The following is an 18,451-nucleotide window of genomic DNA, read 5'->3' as shown; positions in this document are numbered from 1 at the left end:
CTGATAATGCAGCAAGAATTTACTATTATCGGGGATAAATACGTGAGGTTACGCACTGTGTTTGACGCTATCGTGTTTCTTGCCTCCGACCAAAATATTTCCCAGCATGCAACGCGGGCTTTTAATAACAATGACGTCAGCTGAAACTCGCCTATACCGAGGGGATTTCTTTTTTGGTCTCCAGCCTGACCGCTCTTTTGTTCGGTGGCTCGCCTTTCGTGACAAGTTCGCCTTCGCAAAATTGTCATGGAGATTACGCCAGACTTTTCTACACCGATTTTCGTCCGAGTCTAAAATGTCTGCAATCTCCCTCCATGAATTTCTTGCCATTTGGTGTCTTTATCGTCACTGAGCGTCAGCTGTGATTCCATCCATCCATTTTATTTATTTGTTTTTTTCTTGCTCCGCACCGGCAAGAAAGCAGCCACTGGATCTCATGGCTCCAGCAGATAAACCATTGGCCCGACAAAATGATGTTATTTTGTTGGGCCAGCTCCTTGATGCACAACAAAGTTCTTATGTTCTTATGACCAGTGTTGGGGAGTAACAGATTACATGTACTGCTGTTACGTAATCAGAGTACAAATTATGAGTAACTGTATTCCGTTACAGTTACTGTTTCAATGAGTGGTAAATGGATTGCAGTTACTTTGCTAAAATAAGTGGATTACATGGCGGTATTTTCCTGTTTTCACATTTTGTGCTACATCCCATTTATTTATTTTTTTATTTCGGTAATTCCACTCATTGCCGGAAACCCAAACAGAACGCGACAGTAAACATCATGTTAACGTTGGCGGCGTCAGTCACACAGTGGATGAGGTCGAAGAGCCAGTAGAACAGAGGCAGCAGTGCACAGGGAAAAACACATTTGTGTCTCCCGACGTGAGATATATAAAAAAATAACAAATATAAAATCGCCTACAAGTTAAATGTCAAACCGGAGCTACTGGCACTGGTGAAAACAACCTGCCTAAACTCATGATATCTGCACTACTGTCCTAAAGTGACCTGCCACATGAGGGAATGCACACACAAAGACAAACAAACACACACAAACACACACAAACACACACCTTCATCATCGTCATTAACCTGAGAACGTGCAGACCACGTTTCCTTCCGTAGTTACTGCGCGGACACCGACGTGCTCCCGTGCGCCGCGTGTGGACTGTGTTTTTTCTCGTACGCTGTGTAGACCGCACTTCCTCCTGTGAGCCTCTGAACCAGAACTAACACCAAGACTAAAACCAGGACTAAACCAGGATTAAACCAGGACTAAACTAGGACTAAACCAGGTCTAAACCAGGTCTAAAACCAGGTCTAAACCAGGACTAAAACCAGGACTAAACCAGGACTAAAACCAGAACTAAACCAGGACTAAAACCAGAACTAAACCAGGACTAAACCAGGACTAAACCAGGGCTAAAACTAGGACTAAACCAGGATTAAACCAGGACTAAACTAGGACTAAAACCAGGACTAAACCAGGACTAAAACCAGAACTAAACCAGGACTAAAACCAGGACTAAAACCAGGTCCAAACAATATGACACCTAACAGTAGGTTGGACATAATTTAAGATGATCTCATATAAAAAATAATTTCTCTATAATAATATTTTTAATATGGTTCAGGAAAGACTGATCTTGTTATCATCTTTTAACAGACAAAACATCGCATGTTAACAGATCCTGGTCTTTGTTTCTCTACAGCAAAACAGTTTCTTTTTCCTGGAGACTTGGGCTCAACAGACAATTTGAAGAGAACAAACAAGAATTTTCAGGATGTGGTTGCTACATTCATGCAGTTTTAAAAAGCAAGACAATATCAAGTAATCCAAAGTATTCAGATTACGTTACTCACTTTAAGTAATTTAATGGATTCTGTTACAAACTACATTTTGGAGTATGTAATCTGTAATCTGTAGGGGAATACATTTTAAAAGTCACCTTCCCAACACGTCTTATAACGTATGACCAGGCCTTAAAGGGGAGAGTGAGGGGGAGGTCTAGAGGTATAAGGAGCAGTGTGATTGGTCGAACAGGTATCCACACTTCAAATGTGTCTACAAATGTGTTTGTATCATAAACACCTGTGTCCTATCAGGGCAGTGCTGTGTGATGTCATGCAGTACTTGAAATCACAGAGGCCACTGAATCCAGGGCACGCACATTTTTATACATTTTTGACAAGAAAGAGGCAAATTGGCCCAGTTAGCATGAGCTTTAGCTTTAGATTTTGTTTAGACGGTGATGGTGCTTTTGGGGCTTAAAAACACAAAAATCTGAAACCACCTCCAGAATGGAAAAGTTGAAAACACTCCACCGTAGCGTTTCCGTCTACACTGCCCAAGACACAACAGTCTGGTCAGATCTACTCACGTTGCGTATGAGTTTATGTCACATACATACAGTACACACACTTTTGTGTCACCGTATGCACGCAGATTTCCTCCTAAAAACACTTGTCTAAACACAGAATAAAAAGCGAAGGTGCAACGGCACTTTTGTGTCTTCTGTTCAGACCGTCATCATGATAGGCTGCGTTCAGACTGCAGCCTGAAGTGACACAAATCAGATTTTTTGGCCCCTATGTTCCTGTATCTGATCTTTTAATGACCACACAGATCTGATTTTTCAAACGTGACTCAGGACACTTGGGCTACGTTCAGACTGCAGGGCTCAACGCTCAATTCAGATTTTTTTGTGAAATCCAATGTTTTTGTGAGGTCGTTCACATTTCCAATTAAATGTGACTTGTATGTGACTCCAGTGTGAACATTAAACGGCCCAAAAGTGTCCCACATGTGACACTGGAGACATGATGACGTCAACCACAGCGAGCGTGCTCTGTGTTTATAGAAGTTGTCCAAACATGGACGCAGCATCGAGCACCTGGAGATTTTAAAGTTCCTCTCGTACCGGAGCCAGAACATGAACAACTTACTTGTTTTAAGGAGGAGATTGAGAAGGAGAAGGACGAGGTTTTTTGGTCGTGGTTTTTTGTGGGACAGAACGTTGAAAGGAACGTGTGGATGTGGAGACGGAGCCAAGAGTGGTGAGTGGTGATGTGCTTCACTTCAGTGACATGGAGTTCATTAACAATTTTTGCTACTTCAGTGCAGAATAGTGACGTTTGTGTCTTGTTGATAACGTGTAGGTGGATGAATGCACTTTGGCCGTTCACACTGAAGTCACATGTCAAAAGATCAGATATGTATCAGTTTCAGGAGCACATATCCAAGTGTCCTGGGTCACATTTGAAAAAAAATCAGATCTGTGTGGTCATTAAAAGATCAGATACAGGAGCATAGGAGCTAAAAAAAAATCAGATTTGGGTCACTTCAGGCTGCAGTCTGAACGCAGCCTTGGATATGTGCTCTTAAAACTGATACATATCTGATCTTTTAACATGTGACTTCAGTCTGAATGGCCAAGGCGCATTCATCCACCTACACGTTATCAACAAGCCACAAATGTACACAAACGTTCTTCTCGTCATACAAAAATTGTTAATGAACTCCGTGTCACTGAAGTGAAGCACATCACCACTCACCACTCTTGGCTACCGTCTCCACATCCACACGTTCCTTTCAACGTTCTGTCCCACAAAAAAACATGACCAAAAAACCTTGTCCTTCTCCTTCTCAATCTCCTCCTTAAAACAAGTAAGTTGTTCATGTTCTGGCTCCGGTACGAGAGGAACTTTAAAATCTCCAGGTGCTCAATGCTGCGTCCATGTTTGGACAACTTCTGTAAACACAGAGCACACTCACTGCGGTTGACGTCATCGTGTCTCCAGTGCACATGTGGGACACTTTCGAGCCATTTAATGTTCACACTGGAGTCACATACAAGTCACATTTAAATGGAAATGTGAACGACCTCACAAAAACATTGGATTTCACAAAAAAAATCGGCATTGAGTGTTAAGCCCTGCAGTCTGAACGTAGCCTAAGTCATCATTCCTCCCTCCTCCGACACTTCTCCTCCTCAACTGACAGATGTAAAGCGTGATGAGGGAATTCTCCAGCTGCTGCTCAATTATCATCGGAACCACTGCGGGAAAAGTTTGGATCATGTCTGTGTCCGTGGAGTAACGACTAACTGAGATGACAGAAAAGTAGGTAGCAGCTGAAGTGTGTGTTTTCTTCCCGTCGACATAAATAAGTTGGCGTCTCTGTCCAATCAAAACTCTTCCCAACCTCCAGACGCTGAACCCAAATAAGTAAAGACGATTTAAGAAGTTTTCCGTGTAAACCTCAATTTGGAATTATTATTTCCATGTCAACTGTTTTTAAGGTATTTTTAACAATGATCTGGCATACGGAGACAATTAGGTGGCAAACCCTCCACCAGAAAAGTTACACAATGAACCTTTAAGCTTTTGAAATTAACCCAAATTTAAACACTGTTCCATGTATTCTCCAGAACAGGCTTTTATTCTTTTAAAATCTACCAGTTTCTTTGTGAAAATGACTCATATTTTTGATTTCATTCATGCGTATCTGTTGGATTTGATATTTTCTGACATTTTCTTTTTAATTAAGGAAGCAGCTTAAATAAGGCTAAAAACAACAGCTGCTAAGTATTACACAGACATGCTTGGAAGGAACCAGAATGAGTCACAGATGTTTTTATTTAATTAAAGTGGGATGAAACACCTCAAGTTTGCATGTTCTCCCCGTGTCTGCGTGGGCTTCCTCTGGTTTCAGCCCCAAACATGAACAAACAAGTCACAATCAGTTCAAGATCTGGAGATGGTCCCACTGAAGGACGGGGCAAACGCAGAGGACACATTTTTTCTAGTGGAGGGTTCGTCAAATGCTTTTCTCCACGGAGATGTCATTGCTTTGTCTGGAATGTTCCACAGTATGACATTAAAACGTTCTATCTTCAAGGAGACCAAACTAGACGACCAAGTTACGGGTCAGAATGTTTGTTTTTCGAGGTATTTTTGAGCTATAAAACCATCTGTAATTGAATAAATGTAAAGTTGTGCTGTTTAATGTCACACTGTGGAACATGCCAACATTCAAGAGCAGTGACATCTCCATAGAAACAAGCAGGTGACGGATCCTCCACAAGAAATGTTTCCTTTAAAGCAGAACTAAATCCACTTTCTGGCTTCTCTATGTTTTTTTCATGGCATTAGTGTTAGTTTTTTTTTGGCAATTTTAGCACAAACTTGGTAGATTTTCAGCTTTCTTGGCAAAAATCTTAAAATCTTCAATGTCCTCTACAATTTCAAGTACTACATGACATCACAAAAGACTCCTGATTACAGCCATCTGTCCACACCAGCTTGACAAAGTCTTATCCGTCAGGTCTCAGAAGCTAAGCAAGGCCAGGCCTGGTCAGTACTTGGATGGGAGACACTGGGAAAATCAGGTGCCACAGTGGGGCGCCAGTCACATAAAAACTGTTGTTGTGTCCTTAGGCAAGACACTTCACCCACATTACCTAGTAAGAACGTGGTGTGTGCATGAGTGATGTCATGACATATGTCTGAGAAAAGTGCTATATAAATAAAGACTTACTTCTGTGTTCCTGATACAAACACCTGCCTACAGACATTTTTCACAACGGCCAGAAGTGCTGCGATGTCGGGTGAATGTCACTTCTGGTTAATGATTTTCTGTGGCACAATATCTGTGTAAGTGTGTGTGTAAATGTGTGTTGTATTCTCCAGCAGCTTCATAAATCTGCCCCATCACCAAATCTTCAACCAACAAACTCCACAAAAGATAAATATTCTTATCCACAACTATCAAGGGAAGAAAGACAAAAGCTTAAAGGAAACAACGACCACACATTAGTGACCCACTGAACAAAACTAATGTTATGCTCATGAATAAAACAATACTATTAAGTCATTCATTGATATGTTGTAACCCAGGCAACATAATATTGTTAAGTGTATTTTTCTTTGTTCATAAAGTGGATTGTGGCCGATCGCCCCGTCAGCTGACGCGCGCCTAATAGTATAAAGAAACACACGTGTGAGCGCGCGCACGCCGCCCCAACTCACCGCTGTGCCGCTGACGCTTGTTCGGGATCTAAGAGGACGTAACATGGATTACTAACTGACTGTACCGGTTTGGACCACGTATACGGTGCCAAAGATCAGACCGACAGGACCCAGCTCGACCCGATGAGATCAGTCCATGTACTTTGCCTTTGCGCGTGGATCGCGGTGCACCGCACGAGAGCGCGCGCCGCTGCTGCGGCCCTTTGGATATAAGTTTTGTTTGAAGATCGTTAATTTGGGATTTATGAGACTGTTTTAAAGGGGTGCGGTGGGATTTGGTAACTCTGAATTAAATAAATTAATCGGAGGAAAGACTGATTGGGGTGTGTGCGCGGACAATTAAAACTATTAAGGGGGTGCGCTGAATGAACTTTTGATTTGGCAGTGTCTATATAATTTAAATTTGAAACAGCCATACCTTTGCCTTTGTTTTATTTTATTCATTACAAGCAGACCATTATATATAGTTATAGGAAATAATCAGTTACCCAGATTTTTTTTTTTTTCGATTGGTAATCTCCTGCGCAGTGTTGGTGTTACAAAGTAACTTGTTCACTCAGACTGATTCTAGAATTACAATTAAATATCGATTTCATGATGTCGATACTGGCATAGACAAGTTCCTTCTGTTTTATTCATGAGCATAACATTTGTTTTGTTCAGTGTGTCACTAAAGCATCGTCGTTGTTTCCTTTAAGATTTTGTCTTTCTTTTCTTGATAGTTGTTGATAAATTCTTCAAAGAAGAAGTATCACCCATTAAGAACATCAAACTGGAGAAGGAAAGTGCGTAAATCATAGTGTTCATAGAATAAATGAATCTTCAGTTTGTTACATAAAGAAAGAGGAAAATAACATAAGGACGACAGCAGCAATAAGTTTTAAGAAGGATGTAAAAAGGGTTGCACCTGTCCTGTCTGAGAAAAGTGTATAAAGTTTGTGGTGAGGGGTTTTACAGACTTAAAACAGATAGAATATTTGTAAAATATAAAGTTGATACTTCGCGGATTTCATCTATCGCAGGTTATTTTTAGAACGTCACCCCACGATAAACGAGGGACACTGTCCTCTCACCTCACAACCTGTGCACATGGACCTCCCACTTGTCCCGACCGGGATGGAAAATGGAGACTTTCTTGTCCAAGTCATCGTTAAATGTGCATTTGTGCTTCGGTATGTTGCAGACTGACCGACTGTTTGTGTCTTGCTCCTTCTGAGTCACAGACGCTACGAGAGACGCTCAGTTTAATGCCCCCAATGAACGGTACTGAAAACCCAGACATTTGCATCACTTTATAAAAAAAAACCCAGACGCCCAGGACAGGACGCAAAATACGGACATGTCCGGGGAAAAAACGGACGTTTGGTCACCCTACATAAATATAAAAATCCACACAATGGGATGAGCAAAAGGGCACCAGTACATAACAAGAGAAACAAACAGACGACACTTGAGACTGATCCTGAGCCCAGGCGTCCATGATCCATCAGTAGATCGTGGTGTAATTTGCCCGGCATTGCCTCCCTGTCTTGATGAATGTGGGTTATGAATGTGAATGTGTGTGGATCATTTTAGTTTTTTTTTTTTTTTTTTTTATTTCCCACGGGGATGACTCAAATATACATTGAGTAATAATGTGTTAAATGCAGCTTTGACACATTTGTTTATGTTTTACAAAGACGAAACTTAAAACCACATGACTCATTTGCATAAACTATAAGCTCTGAAAAAAAATAAATAAAAAACAGCTCGCTCCTCGTGCACTGATGCGGTTCAGCTTCTGTCGGACTAACGGACATGACTCACTTACTCCACGAGGCTCCTGACTGCGGTCGCCGTAACGCTCTGACAATCCATCAAGCGGTGTGGCTTCATAACTTACCAAAGTCATACTAAAATATTTTGACAAATTTTTGAGTGCCGTGTACCACATAAAATCAGTTCGAGGTCAGTAAGCACAACCAGAATTAATACATAAGGCGCACTGTTGATTTTTGAGAAACTTAAAGGATTTTAAGTTCGCCTTATAGTCCGAAAAATACGGTAAGTGATTAAATATGACTCAAACTTGCACAAATCACTCCAAATACAAGTCCAGAGGGTCAGTGAAAAGAGAAACAGCTATAACATGGAAAAAAAGCTCTGAAAAGTCCATTTTGCAGAACAGATCTGCTTTAAGAAGAAGTTACTGCATCTTTAAGAACGTAAGTTAATTCTCTGAGTGTTTTATTCCATCTGCATTCAGAGAGATCTCCACAAATCTGTATTTATCCAAACGCAGGAGGCATCTGTAATGACTTTGGTCACACTGACAAACGGCGCTCTCTCCTGTCTCACCGCAGTTTAATTTCACTGAGAGATTTCAACCTGAGATTAAAAACGTTCACGGCGCAATCCTTTAGCTTCATTTTTTCGGATATGAGCCTCTTCACAAAGTCACAGCGGGTCAATGGCAGCGGAGAGGCAGAGATTAGAGTCTGGAAGAGGAACGAGGGGACAGCGCTGGCATTTTAAAGGACCTCCATTCTGTGAAAGGCCCATTTTACGCTATGTCCGGATCTCTGTTATAATATGTTATGTTATTAGGTTTGTTGGTTTGAACTGCTCTCTGTGCACAGCAAAAACTGGAGGGTTAAAATTTTAGGGTCAAATATTTCAGAGTTGATTTTAACACCAAAAGTGTTATTTTAACTATTTGAAAGCTAAATGGGGGTTTGAGTTGGGGTTATTTGCCAGAGTTGATATGGTCGAGGTTAATTCAACTTCTCTTAGTGTTAATTCAACTTCTTTAGTGTTAATTCAACTTCTCTTAGTGTTAATTCAACTTCTCTTAGTGTTAATTCAACTTTCTCTTAGTGTTAATTCAACTTCTCTTAGTGTTAATTCAACTTCTCTTAGTGTTAATTAAATTTCCATTAGTGTTAATTCAACTTCTCTTAGTGTAAATTTGGCTCCTCCCATTCACCACTTCAAACTCTTGTGAGAGTAGACCAGTTTGAACCAGTTTTGTTCATAATTTCATCTTAAATCAACGAAAATGAAGTAAAAATAAAATAAAACACCTCTGTGTGTTGTTTAGCTAAATCAGGATAACTCTACAAAGTGTTATCCGTTTACTCTCAAAACATTAATATAACTCTGGATTTCAGGGTTAAACATAAACTTTTGGTCCAGTCTTACTTAAGTAACATTTCCAAAAATGTTAAATTAACTCTAGAACAGATTGGACTCATATAAACCCTGAGAAAATGTTAAAATTGATTCTGTGAGAGTCACTTTTAACACTCCACTTTTTGCTGTGTCGTCTTCCTCAGAGTGCTCACGTGATATTGCTGTGATGTGTCCGGTCTGCTGATTTAAACAAGTTTTCTATCCAATCCATTTTATTTATACAGCACATTTCACGAAAAAAAGTTTCCAAATGCTGCACAGACAAATTAATATAATAAAAGACAATAAATCATAGGGTGTCAAATTATTGCGTTGATTGCGATTAATTAATTACAGTCAGATTTAGTGCATTATGTTTTTTAATCGCGTTAATCTCATTTTTAATCTCTAATTTTACTGTTTCTGTATGCAAGTTGCCTTATTATAAAATCTGTTTTTATGTGTTTTTGGGACAACGACACATCGCTCCCGCAAAGAATTGTAATTTTCGTTCCCGTTCTCGACCGCATCTGTGATAAACCTGCGATCTTTGAAAACATCGCGATAAACACAGAACAGACTCACCTTCAGCATCATCATCCCTCTGTCACAGAAAGAACACTCATATTCCACTGAGTCGTGTCCTTTAGTAGAAGCTGAACCACATCAGTGCACAAGAGCGTTTTTTTCCTTTTCTTCACTTAGTTTATGCAAATGAGCCATGCGGTTTTAAGTTTTCTTTCTGTGAGACTTGCACAAAGCTGAATTAAACACATTCTAATGTCAAACAGGCTGATGTGGCTCTAGAGTGTTTATGTTTATATGTTGTAAAGTTGAGTTTATTTATGCAGATTAGCACTGTTGGGCAAGTGACTTTAAAACTGTAATGTGTTATTTATGACTTATTACTGTCATTTCAAAGTCATTTGTTACATTACAATATTACTGCATTTAAAATGTAAAACATTACATTACTATTGTATTACTTTAAGTTACTCTAACTGCGAAGATGCTGAACTTTTGAGCCAAATATGGACTAAACCAGGACTAAACCAAACTGAACCAGGACTGAAAACAAGGACTAAAACAGGACTCACTGTCGGGATGGACTCAAAGGTGACCACAAGAGAAAGGAGCGGCTCTGCTCTGCACCTCACGGAGGTAAGAGCGTCTGTCACCCAGTCGTGCTTTACAGACACTCTGCTGCTCGGGCTCGCGGCCCTGATTTCAGCAACTATTTGCAGGTACCAGACCCAGTGCAAGACTCTGCTACAGCGAGTAACTTCTAACTTCCTTCAGAGTGTCCAGAAGTCCAACTTTTTGTGCGATGGTTACATCGTCCTCTGCCTTTTGGGTGTGAGCGCAGGAGACTATGTCAGTGCAGAACGTTTCGTCGACACTGTGGATTTTGTCGGGGAGAAAACTTACAAACATTCAACATTTCAGAATCATACTGATAGAGATCCAACATTTATTTAAATTTGGCAGCTGAACACATTCTGTACTGTACAGGAGACAGGAGTCCCTTAGCCAATCAGGACGCAGCAGGAGGAACACAATACACGTTCATACACTGTAAAAACAAAAAGCATGCAAAATTGCACAAAAAAAAATCCACGAAACAGCGAGACCGCGAAAGGTGAACCGCGATATAGTGAAGGACGAGTGTAAACCAGGTCTAAACCAGAACTGACCCAGGTCTAAACCAGAACTGATCCAGGTCTAAACCAGGTCTAAACAGCGTGGAGTTCTGTGTCGGTCCTTTCGCCCGTGGTTACCTGAAGGTCTAAGCAGGCACGTCTCTGGCGTTTCACCACTGCTGATATCGTGGTGATTTTAGCGAATTTCTATGAAAAAAAAACCACCACCTCAATCCAGGTTAAAAAAACATTGTGACGCGCGTTACTGACATTTGTACTGAGTAAAATATTACTACTAATACAACTCCAGCTCTGTGTTTGAGGAAGGAACAACATTAGAACATGACTTAGAGCTCACAAAAGTCTATTTTGCTTTATGTTTTTAAACCTGTATGTGTGAATAATGGGCTGAAATAGGGGGTAGATGAAAGCTGAAAATGTATGAGCATTCAAGCCTCAAATACAGAACAATACAAGATTACTCAAACACACATGAATCAACACAACTCCCATCTGAAACATTGCTATATACATAAACTTCTATAGCAACAATTAATTCAAAAAGAAAAAAAAAAAAAAAACAGGACCTTTCAATGACCTGATTTGCTCCTGATCTCGGTGAAATGTTATCCTTCTGTTTACATCGTCATCTGAAACCCTGCTCTTATGTCTCATATTGTAGATTGTGATTTTGTTACACTTTTAGTTCTTCTAATATTTCATCTGTTCACAGAAAAGCCCCGTACGCCGCTGAGTCGCCAGGGAAGGAAGTTTTATACCTGAACACTTATTTCAAACAGTGACAAGCCCATTCTCCAACATCAGCAAATGATCGGAGGAAACTTAAAGACGTTCTACCTGTTTTTTACTGTCTGAAACCACACATATGATGCTTGGTAATATGATGTCTGTTACAATCATAATCTCTGACACCTGCAGGTCTCTAATTTAGTCATTTAAAATCACAATATTGATCTAAAGCGACTTAACAGAAGAAACAAGAGCGCTGACTTCGGCGTGAGAAAACTGTGGTGTCCAGTAGGAGCTAATGTGGCCGTAAACATCATGCACCATACAAAGGGTCGTAGGCTGTGGGCTCCTCTGCTGCACGTCACACTAGAGCAGAGCGTTTTTTTTTTTATAATATATTTGGACCAAAATGACGACGCAACGCCACCCAAACCTACAAGTATCACCCATTAAGAAACCGGAGAGGGAAGTGTGGACGTCACAGAGGACGTGTACCTGTGGAGCTGAAAACGGGGGAGATCTGCAAAATAGCGTCATGCACGAATCACTCCAAATACAACTTCAGAACGGTCAATGAGAAGAAACTACTATAACATGGAGAAAGATCGCAAAAGTCCATTTAACAGAAGACATCTGAGTTAAAAACTTGGAAAACAGAATTAGTTCCTTGTAAACAGTGTGCAGTGGTCCAAAGTTCTTCCTCACTTTCCTTCTGAGTGTCCTCATTATTCACCATGATGAGTTTATAAAAGCTGTTCACAACTTTCAGAGACAATTAGCATGCTAACACGCACTTCCTGATTATCTGACAATAGAACTTTTTATAATCAGTTGCAGACAGAACACCATCCATCCAGTCTAAGCAGGGACTCCCAGACTTCCTTCACCCCAGACACGTCCTCCAGCTCCTCTGGGGGGATCCCGAGGTGTTCCCAGGCCAGCCCAGAGACATAGTCCCTCCAGCATGTCCTGGGTCTTCCCCAGGGCCTCCTCCCGGGGGGACATGCCTAAAACTGTGCCCAGGAGGCATCCAGAACAGATGCCCTCCCCTCAGCTGCTCTGCTCCACGTGGAGGAGCAGTGGCTCTACTCCTTGCTCCTCCCTTGTGACTGAGCTCTTCACCCTATCTCTAAGGGAGCACCCAGCCACCCTGTGAAAGAAACTCATTTCGAGGGCTTGTATCCACGATCTCGTCCTTTCAGTCATTACCCAAAGCTCATGACCAGAGGTGAGAGTAGGACAATAGACTGACCGGTAAATCGACAACTTCGCCTTTCGGCTCAGCTCCTCTTCACCACAACGGTCCAATACAGCGACCACATCACTGCAGACGCTGCACTGATCCACCTGTCAATCTCATGCTCCATCCTCCCCTCACTCGTGAACAAGACTCCACAAGACAGTTGCAGACAGAACAAAGAGGACTTATTTCAGCCTCAAGAGCTGCTCATACGACACATCTGTACTTGAGCAGGACACGTTTTTTCTCAAACACATGGGACAATGGTGCACTGAGCCTGTAAATAGTCTGTGTCTCACCTCGTTTGGGTGTGAACGCCGTCAGGTCCAGGTGGCTGTGCTGGTAGTCATGGTGATGGTTTCCTGCAGGAGACAGAAAGAGAGACCAAGGGTTAGTTAAAGACTCCCACAGATAAATGCTGTTGTTGTGTCCTTGGGCAAGACACTCATCCTAACCCATCTCACCCCTAGTGTCTGTGTATACTGGTGTGTGAGTGTGTTGTAAAGCATTTTGAGTGCTTTGAATGTGGAAAGGTGCTGTATAAAAATTTGACCATTTACCACAGAAGCGTTTTTCCACAAAGGTGTATGGACTTTAAAAACACAGAGGTGTTTTAGGCCCCGTCCACACTTGGAGTGTTTTTTGTTGTGGATGCAGTGTTCGTTCACACTAATCCGAATGAAAACTGCTCTAGAGACTCAACGATCTGGTGCCTCCAGCTCCCACAAATTCATCTGAGTACAGATCTGATCCTTGACTGTGTGGACGCCTGAAAACACTGATACTCTGATGTAGTTCTGTGCACCGTGAAGTAATTCACCACCAAAACACTAAGAGGCTAGAATATCTGTCCATTCATATAAACATGTGTCTGTGTGTACGACCTGCAGACGTATAATCTCTGAAAAGTTTAACATGAACCATCTCCAACACAATAGAAACACAGAACAGACTCACCATCAGCAGAACACCCCTCTGTCACAGAAAGAACACTCATATTCCACTGAGTCGTGTCCTTTAGTCCGACAGAAGCTGAACCACATCAGCGATACAATATCGAGCTGTGTTTTGAGCTCTTAGTTTATGCAAATGAGTCATGCAGTTTTAAGTTTTGTTTCTGTAAAATGTAAACAAATCTGCTCAAAGCTTTGGTGGTGGTACGGTGGCCCAGTGTCTAGCACTCATGCCTCATAGCAAGAAGGTTCTGGGTTTAATCCCCGGGTTGCCTGGGCGTTTCTGTGTGGAGTTTGCTTGTTTCTCCTCGTGTCTGGATGTTTCCTCGTGTTTCCTCCGGTTTCTCCCATCAACCCAAAACATGGTCTCCAGAACAGTTGATAGTCAAGGTCAGTTAAATACAATCAATTCAATCATTGTGTGTCCTTAGGCAAGACACTTCACCCGCATTGCCTAGCATGAAAGTGGTGTGTGTGTAAGTGATGGTGGTGGTCGGAGGGATCGATGGCGCCGATTGGCATGGCAACTGCGCTTCTGTCAGTGTGCCCCAGGGCAGCTGTGGCTACAATAGTAGCTTATCATCACCAGGGTATAGAGTGAATGAATAATGCTGAATAATGCTGTAGTGTATAATGTAAAGCGTCTTTGGGGACAGAAAATGTCTGTGAAAAGCGCTATAGAAATAAAGACTTACTAGACTTCCAAAAGCTGTGTGGATAGAGAAGACTTGCAGACACAGAAACAACGTGTGTAAACGTAGTCTTAGTTTAGTTTTCAGATTCTAGAACATGAGGATGTCATAGATGGGACGAGAAACAGATTTTCCGATTGATTTCATTACATTATTTATATTTTACCATGAATTATCCAAAAGATGAATTCACAAATGTTGAATCTGATCATTTCTGTTAGTGACTCGAGCCAAGAACTCACTGTAATCCAACACAAATCTGCATTTGAATCATATTTATTTTATTTGCCCTCATTTGTACTTAATATAATTGGCCTTTTGAATGTTCTGATGTCATGTGAAACCCAGGAATTACCACCTGATGATGTCACAAGATGGAACCAAGTGTTTTGATTTATGAGGGAAATTAGGAAATAGGATTGTGAAAAGGCTAAAATGTTTAGAAAGTAAACTGAGTATCATATTTGCCTTTTACACGTCTCCCAGTAATGACTGACTTAAAGGTGCACTGTGTAACTTTTCATCCACCTTGCACTGCAGTAAATTCAGTCTCCATGGAGACAAGCCGGTGATGCCACTGGGCCAAGTTACAGGTAAGATCTGTGGAGAGGCATTCTTAAGCATAAAATAGTTGAGTTTAGGGTTGCAAATAAAGATTAAAACTGAACAAAAACATCACAGACAAGCACGTGACAGAACGTCCATGTGAAAAGTTACACAGGGTGACTTTAAAGAAATAAGTTTGGGTGAAATTATTATTCACTGCTCATTTCTCCTCCTCCGCTCATTTTTTCTGAATTTCTTTTGACAGAAAACACCAGAGTCACGGCCTGTTAGAGCCGAGAGCAGAGCAAAGTCACTGTGACCTCAGGAACACACAGAGGAGCAGGACCTCGGTGTGAAACCAGCAGGACCTCGGTGTAAAACCAGCAGGACCTCAGTGTAAAACCAACAGGACCTCGGTGTAAAACCAGCAGGACCTCGGGGTAAAACCAGGACCTCGGTGTAAAACCAGGACCTCGGTGTAAAACAGCAGGACCTCGGTGTAAAACCAACAGGACCTCGGTGTAAAACCAGCAGGACCTCGGTGTAAAACCAACAGGACCTCGGTGTAAAACCAACAGGACCTCGGTGTAAAACCAGCAGGACCTCGGTGTAAAACCAGCAGGACCTCGGTGTAAAACCAGCAGGACCTCAGTGTAAAACCAACAGGACCTCGGTGTAAAACCAACAGGACCTCGGTGTAAAACCAACAGGACCTCAGTGTAAAACCAACAGGACCTCGGTGTAAAACCAACAGGACCTCAGGTGTAAAAAAGCAGGACCTCGGTGTAAAACCAGCAGGACCTCGGTGTAAAACCAACAGGACCTCGGTGTAAAACCAACAGGACCTCGGTGTAATAGGGTCGGACTTGCAGCAGTGAAAGTCAAGCAACATGGATTCTCATGAGTTTGTGAACTCACAAATATCGCGAGAATTGCCCAAGGTTCAACTGAAGAGACAGAGAATATTTACAAGTGTTCTACTCATGACAATCAGGAACTGCTCTCCAATCACACACACACACACTCACACAGAGGCAGGGCGAGAGACATGGTCTTGCTCAAGGGCAGAATGCACCAGAGTGGGTGACAGACTCTTTAACCCGGAGACACAGTCTGGAATGATTCTTTGGTATTTGGTCTTGGTACTGGTCTCGATCTTAGTCTTGGTCCTGATCCTGGTTTTGGTCTTGGTCCTGATCCTGGTTTTGGTCTTTGTCCTGATCCTGGTTTTGGTCTTGGTCCTGGTCTTGGTCCTGGTCTTGATCCGTTCTTCTGGAGCTGCAGACAGGTGGAGCAGGAGGAGCACAGATTTATCTGATGTCTTCCTCAGATTTCAGAAGTAACATCACACAAAGCTGCCCTCCTCCTGACCACTAGGGGGCTCCACCAGCAGGTTCACCTCTGAAACCACAGCTGCCCCGGGGCGGACTCACAGACTAGGGAGAGACGGAAGTCACGAAACGAACAATGTCATGAAACAAAAACGAAAAAAGGACCATTATTCTAAAAATCTACCATGTTCATAGACCCAAGTGTCCAGAGCAGAAACTGAGGAAACAACGAATAAAGTGTGACAGGCTCCAGTCAAATGAAGCTTACTGAGGTCGCAGTTATATGAGTGAGTTTGGACTTCCATATTTGGAGTAGATTCTTTGCAGGTAAAGTAGTAAAATAGACTCTCTTCACGCTTACGTCACAAACCAAGAAGACGTTTGGAAACATGCGATGACTTCCAGTGTACAGTCCCTGACAAAAGTCCTGTTGCTTATCCATTTTGTAGAAACAAAAGCTTTATAACCTGACTTTAAATTAATCGATTGGTTTTAGAAATGTCTCATATGAAAGTTAAAACCCTCCCAAATTATGCTCAATATACTAAAATAAATTTGCTTCACTGAAGAAAGATTGATCATTTAATGAACACAGAAAGGTCAGATTTTGGCAAGACAAAAGTCTTGTGGCCTTGTCATATGATGCACCCAATCCTAGATTACAGCCTCACCTGTGATCAGTTACTGATCAATCAGTTAGTGGGTGTGTATAAAAGAACCCAGCACACCAGACCTTCACATCAACTGCAACTTGACCTCTGACAACATGCCTCAGATCCACCCTGAGACCAAAGCCTTAATTATCAAGAGGCTGATGACAAGTACAAAGAATAAGAAAAAGATCTGAAATGACTGGAGATGTTTTTGACAAGCCCAGGTCCAGCAGACGCCGCGCAATACAACTGCTCGGGAGGACCGTTTGTTGATTCAAAAATCCAAGGCCCCTTTTCCACTGCAGCAGACTCCACCAGGCCTGGTCACCTCAAGTCCCTGTGTCAACCACAACAGTTTGTAGAATTCTGTCTGGAAATGGCCTCCATGGTCGAATCAGTGCACAGAAACCAGCACTAAACAAAAGGCAATTAAAAAACCGTGTGGCATTTGCCAAGGCCCACAGCCTGATAAAAGGATGGACACTGGAAAAGTGGCAGAAGGTGGATTTCTCAGATGAATCCTCGGTTGAATTACATCACAGCTGCTGCAAATATTGCAGGAGACCAACTGGAGCCACATGGATCCAAGATTCACCCAGAAAACAGTTAAGTTTGGTGGTGGAAAAATCCTGGTCTGTGGTTCCATCCAGTCTGGGGGTGTGTGAGACATTTGCAGGGTGGAAGGCAAATATCAATAACCTAAAATATCAAGAAGTATTAGCTCCTCTTACATTCCCAACCATAAAAGGGTCACATTTTGCAGCAGGATGGTGCTCCATCACATACTTCTATCTCTACATCAAAGTTTCTCAAGGTGAAGAAGATCAAGGTGCTCCAGGACTGGCCAGCCCAGTCACCAGACATGAACATCATTGAGCATGTCTGGGGTAGAATGAAAGAGGAAGCATGGAAGACAAAACCAAAGAATCTTGATGAACTCTGGGAGGCATGTAAGACGCTTTCTTTGCTATTCCTGATGACTTCATCAACAAATTGTATGAATCATTGTTGAACTGCATGGATGTGTCCTTCAAGCTCATGGAGTCATACAAGATATTAAATATGGATCTCACAGCACCACTACTTCATTCACTGACGTTATGCAACATATTTTTGTATTTGAAGTAAATTATTTGTTCAATTTTCTGTCAAGACTTTTGTCTTGCCAAAATCTGACCTTTCTGTGTTCATTAAATGATCAATCTTTCTTCAGTGAAGCAAATTTATTTTAGTATATTGAGCATAATTTGGGAGGGTTTTAACTTTCATATGAGACATTTCTAAAACCAATCGATTAATTTAAAGTCAGGTTATAAGCTTTTGTCTCTACAAAATGGATAAGTGACAAGACTTTTGTCAGGGACTGTAGTTCCCGACACTGGGCTCACCGACCAACTGTGATCAAACCTACTGAAGTAATGTGAGGTTATCAGATGTACCCAGTGCGCTCGGAGTTGTGTGTC

General features: G+C 41.8%; 1 protein-coding gene across 1 annotated transcript in view; it reads right to left on the bottom strand.

Moving 5' to 3' along the window:
• LOC129408626 (protein shisa-6-like) overlaps positions 1-18,451 on the bottom strand; it is a 178,430-nt gene that overhangs the window by 30,852 nt on the left and 129,127 nt on the right. Inside the window, exons 5-6 of the mRNA XM_055152681.1 lie at positions 13,113-13,175; positions 2,096-2,102 (exon numbers count right to left, since the gene is read on the bottom strand). Coding sequence (XP_055008656.1) covers positions 2,096-2,102; positions 13,113-13,175 — 70 coding nt within the window. The remainder of the gene's footprint in view (positions 1-2,095; positions 2,103-13,112; positions 13,176-18,451) is intronic.

This window comes from Boleophthalmus pectinirostris, unplaced genomic scaffold (assembly GCF_026225935.1).
Source record: "Boleophthalmus pectinirostris isolate CB_2022bp ecotype Guang Dong unplaced genomic scaffold, ASM2622593v1 HiC_scaffold_17, whole genome shotgun sequence".
NCBI classification, from domain to species: domain Eukaryota; kingdom Metazoa; phylum Chordata; class Actinopteri; order Gobiiformes; family Gobiidae; genus Boleophthalmus; species Boleophthalmus pectinirostris.
The sequence above is the reverse complement of the archived record's forward strand: the minus strand, read 5'-3'. Positions and strand labels throughout refer to the sequence as shown.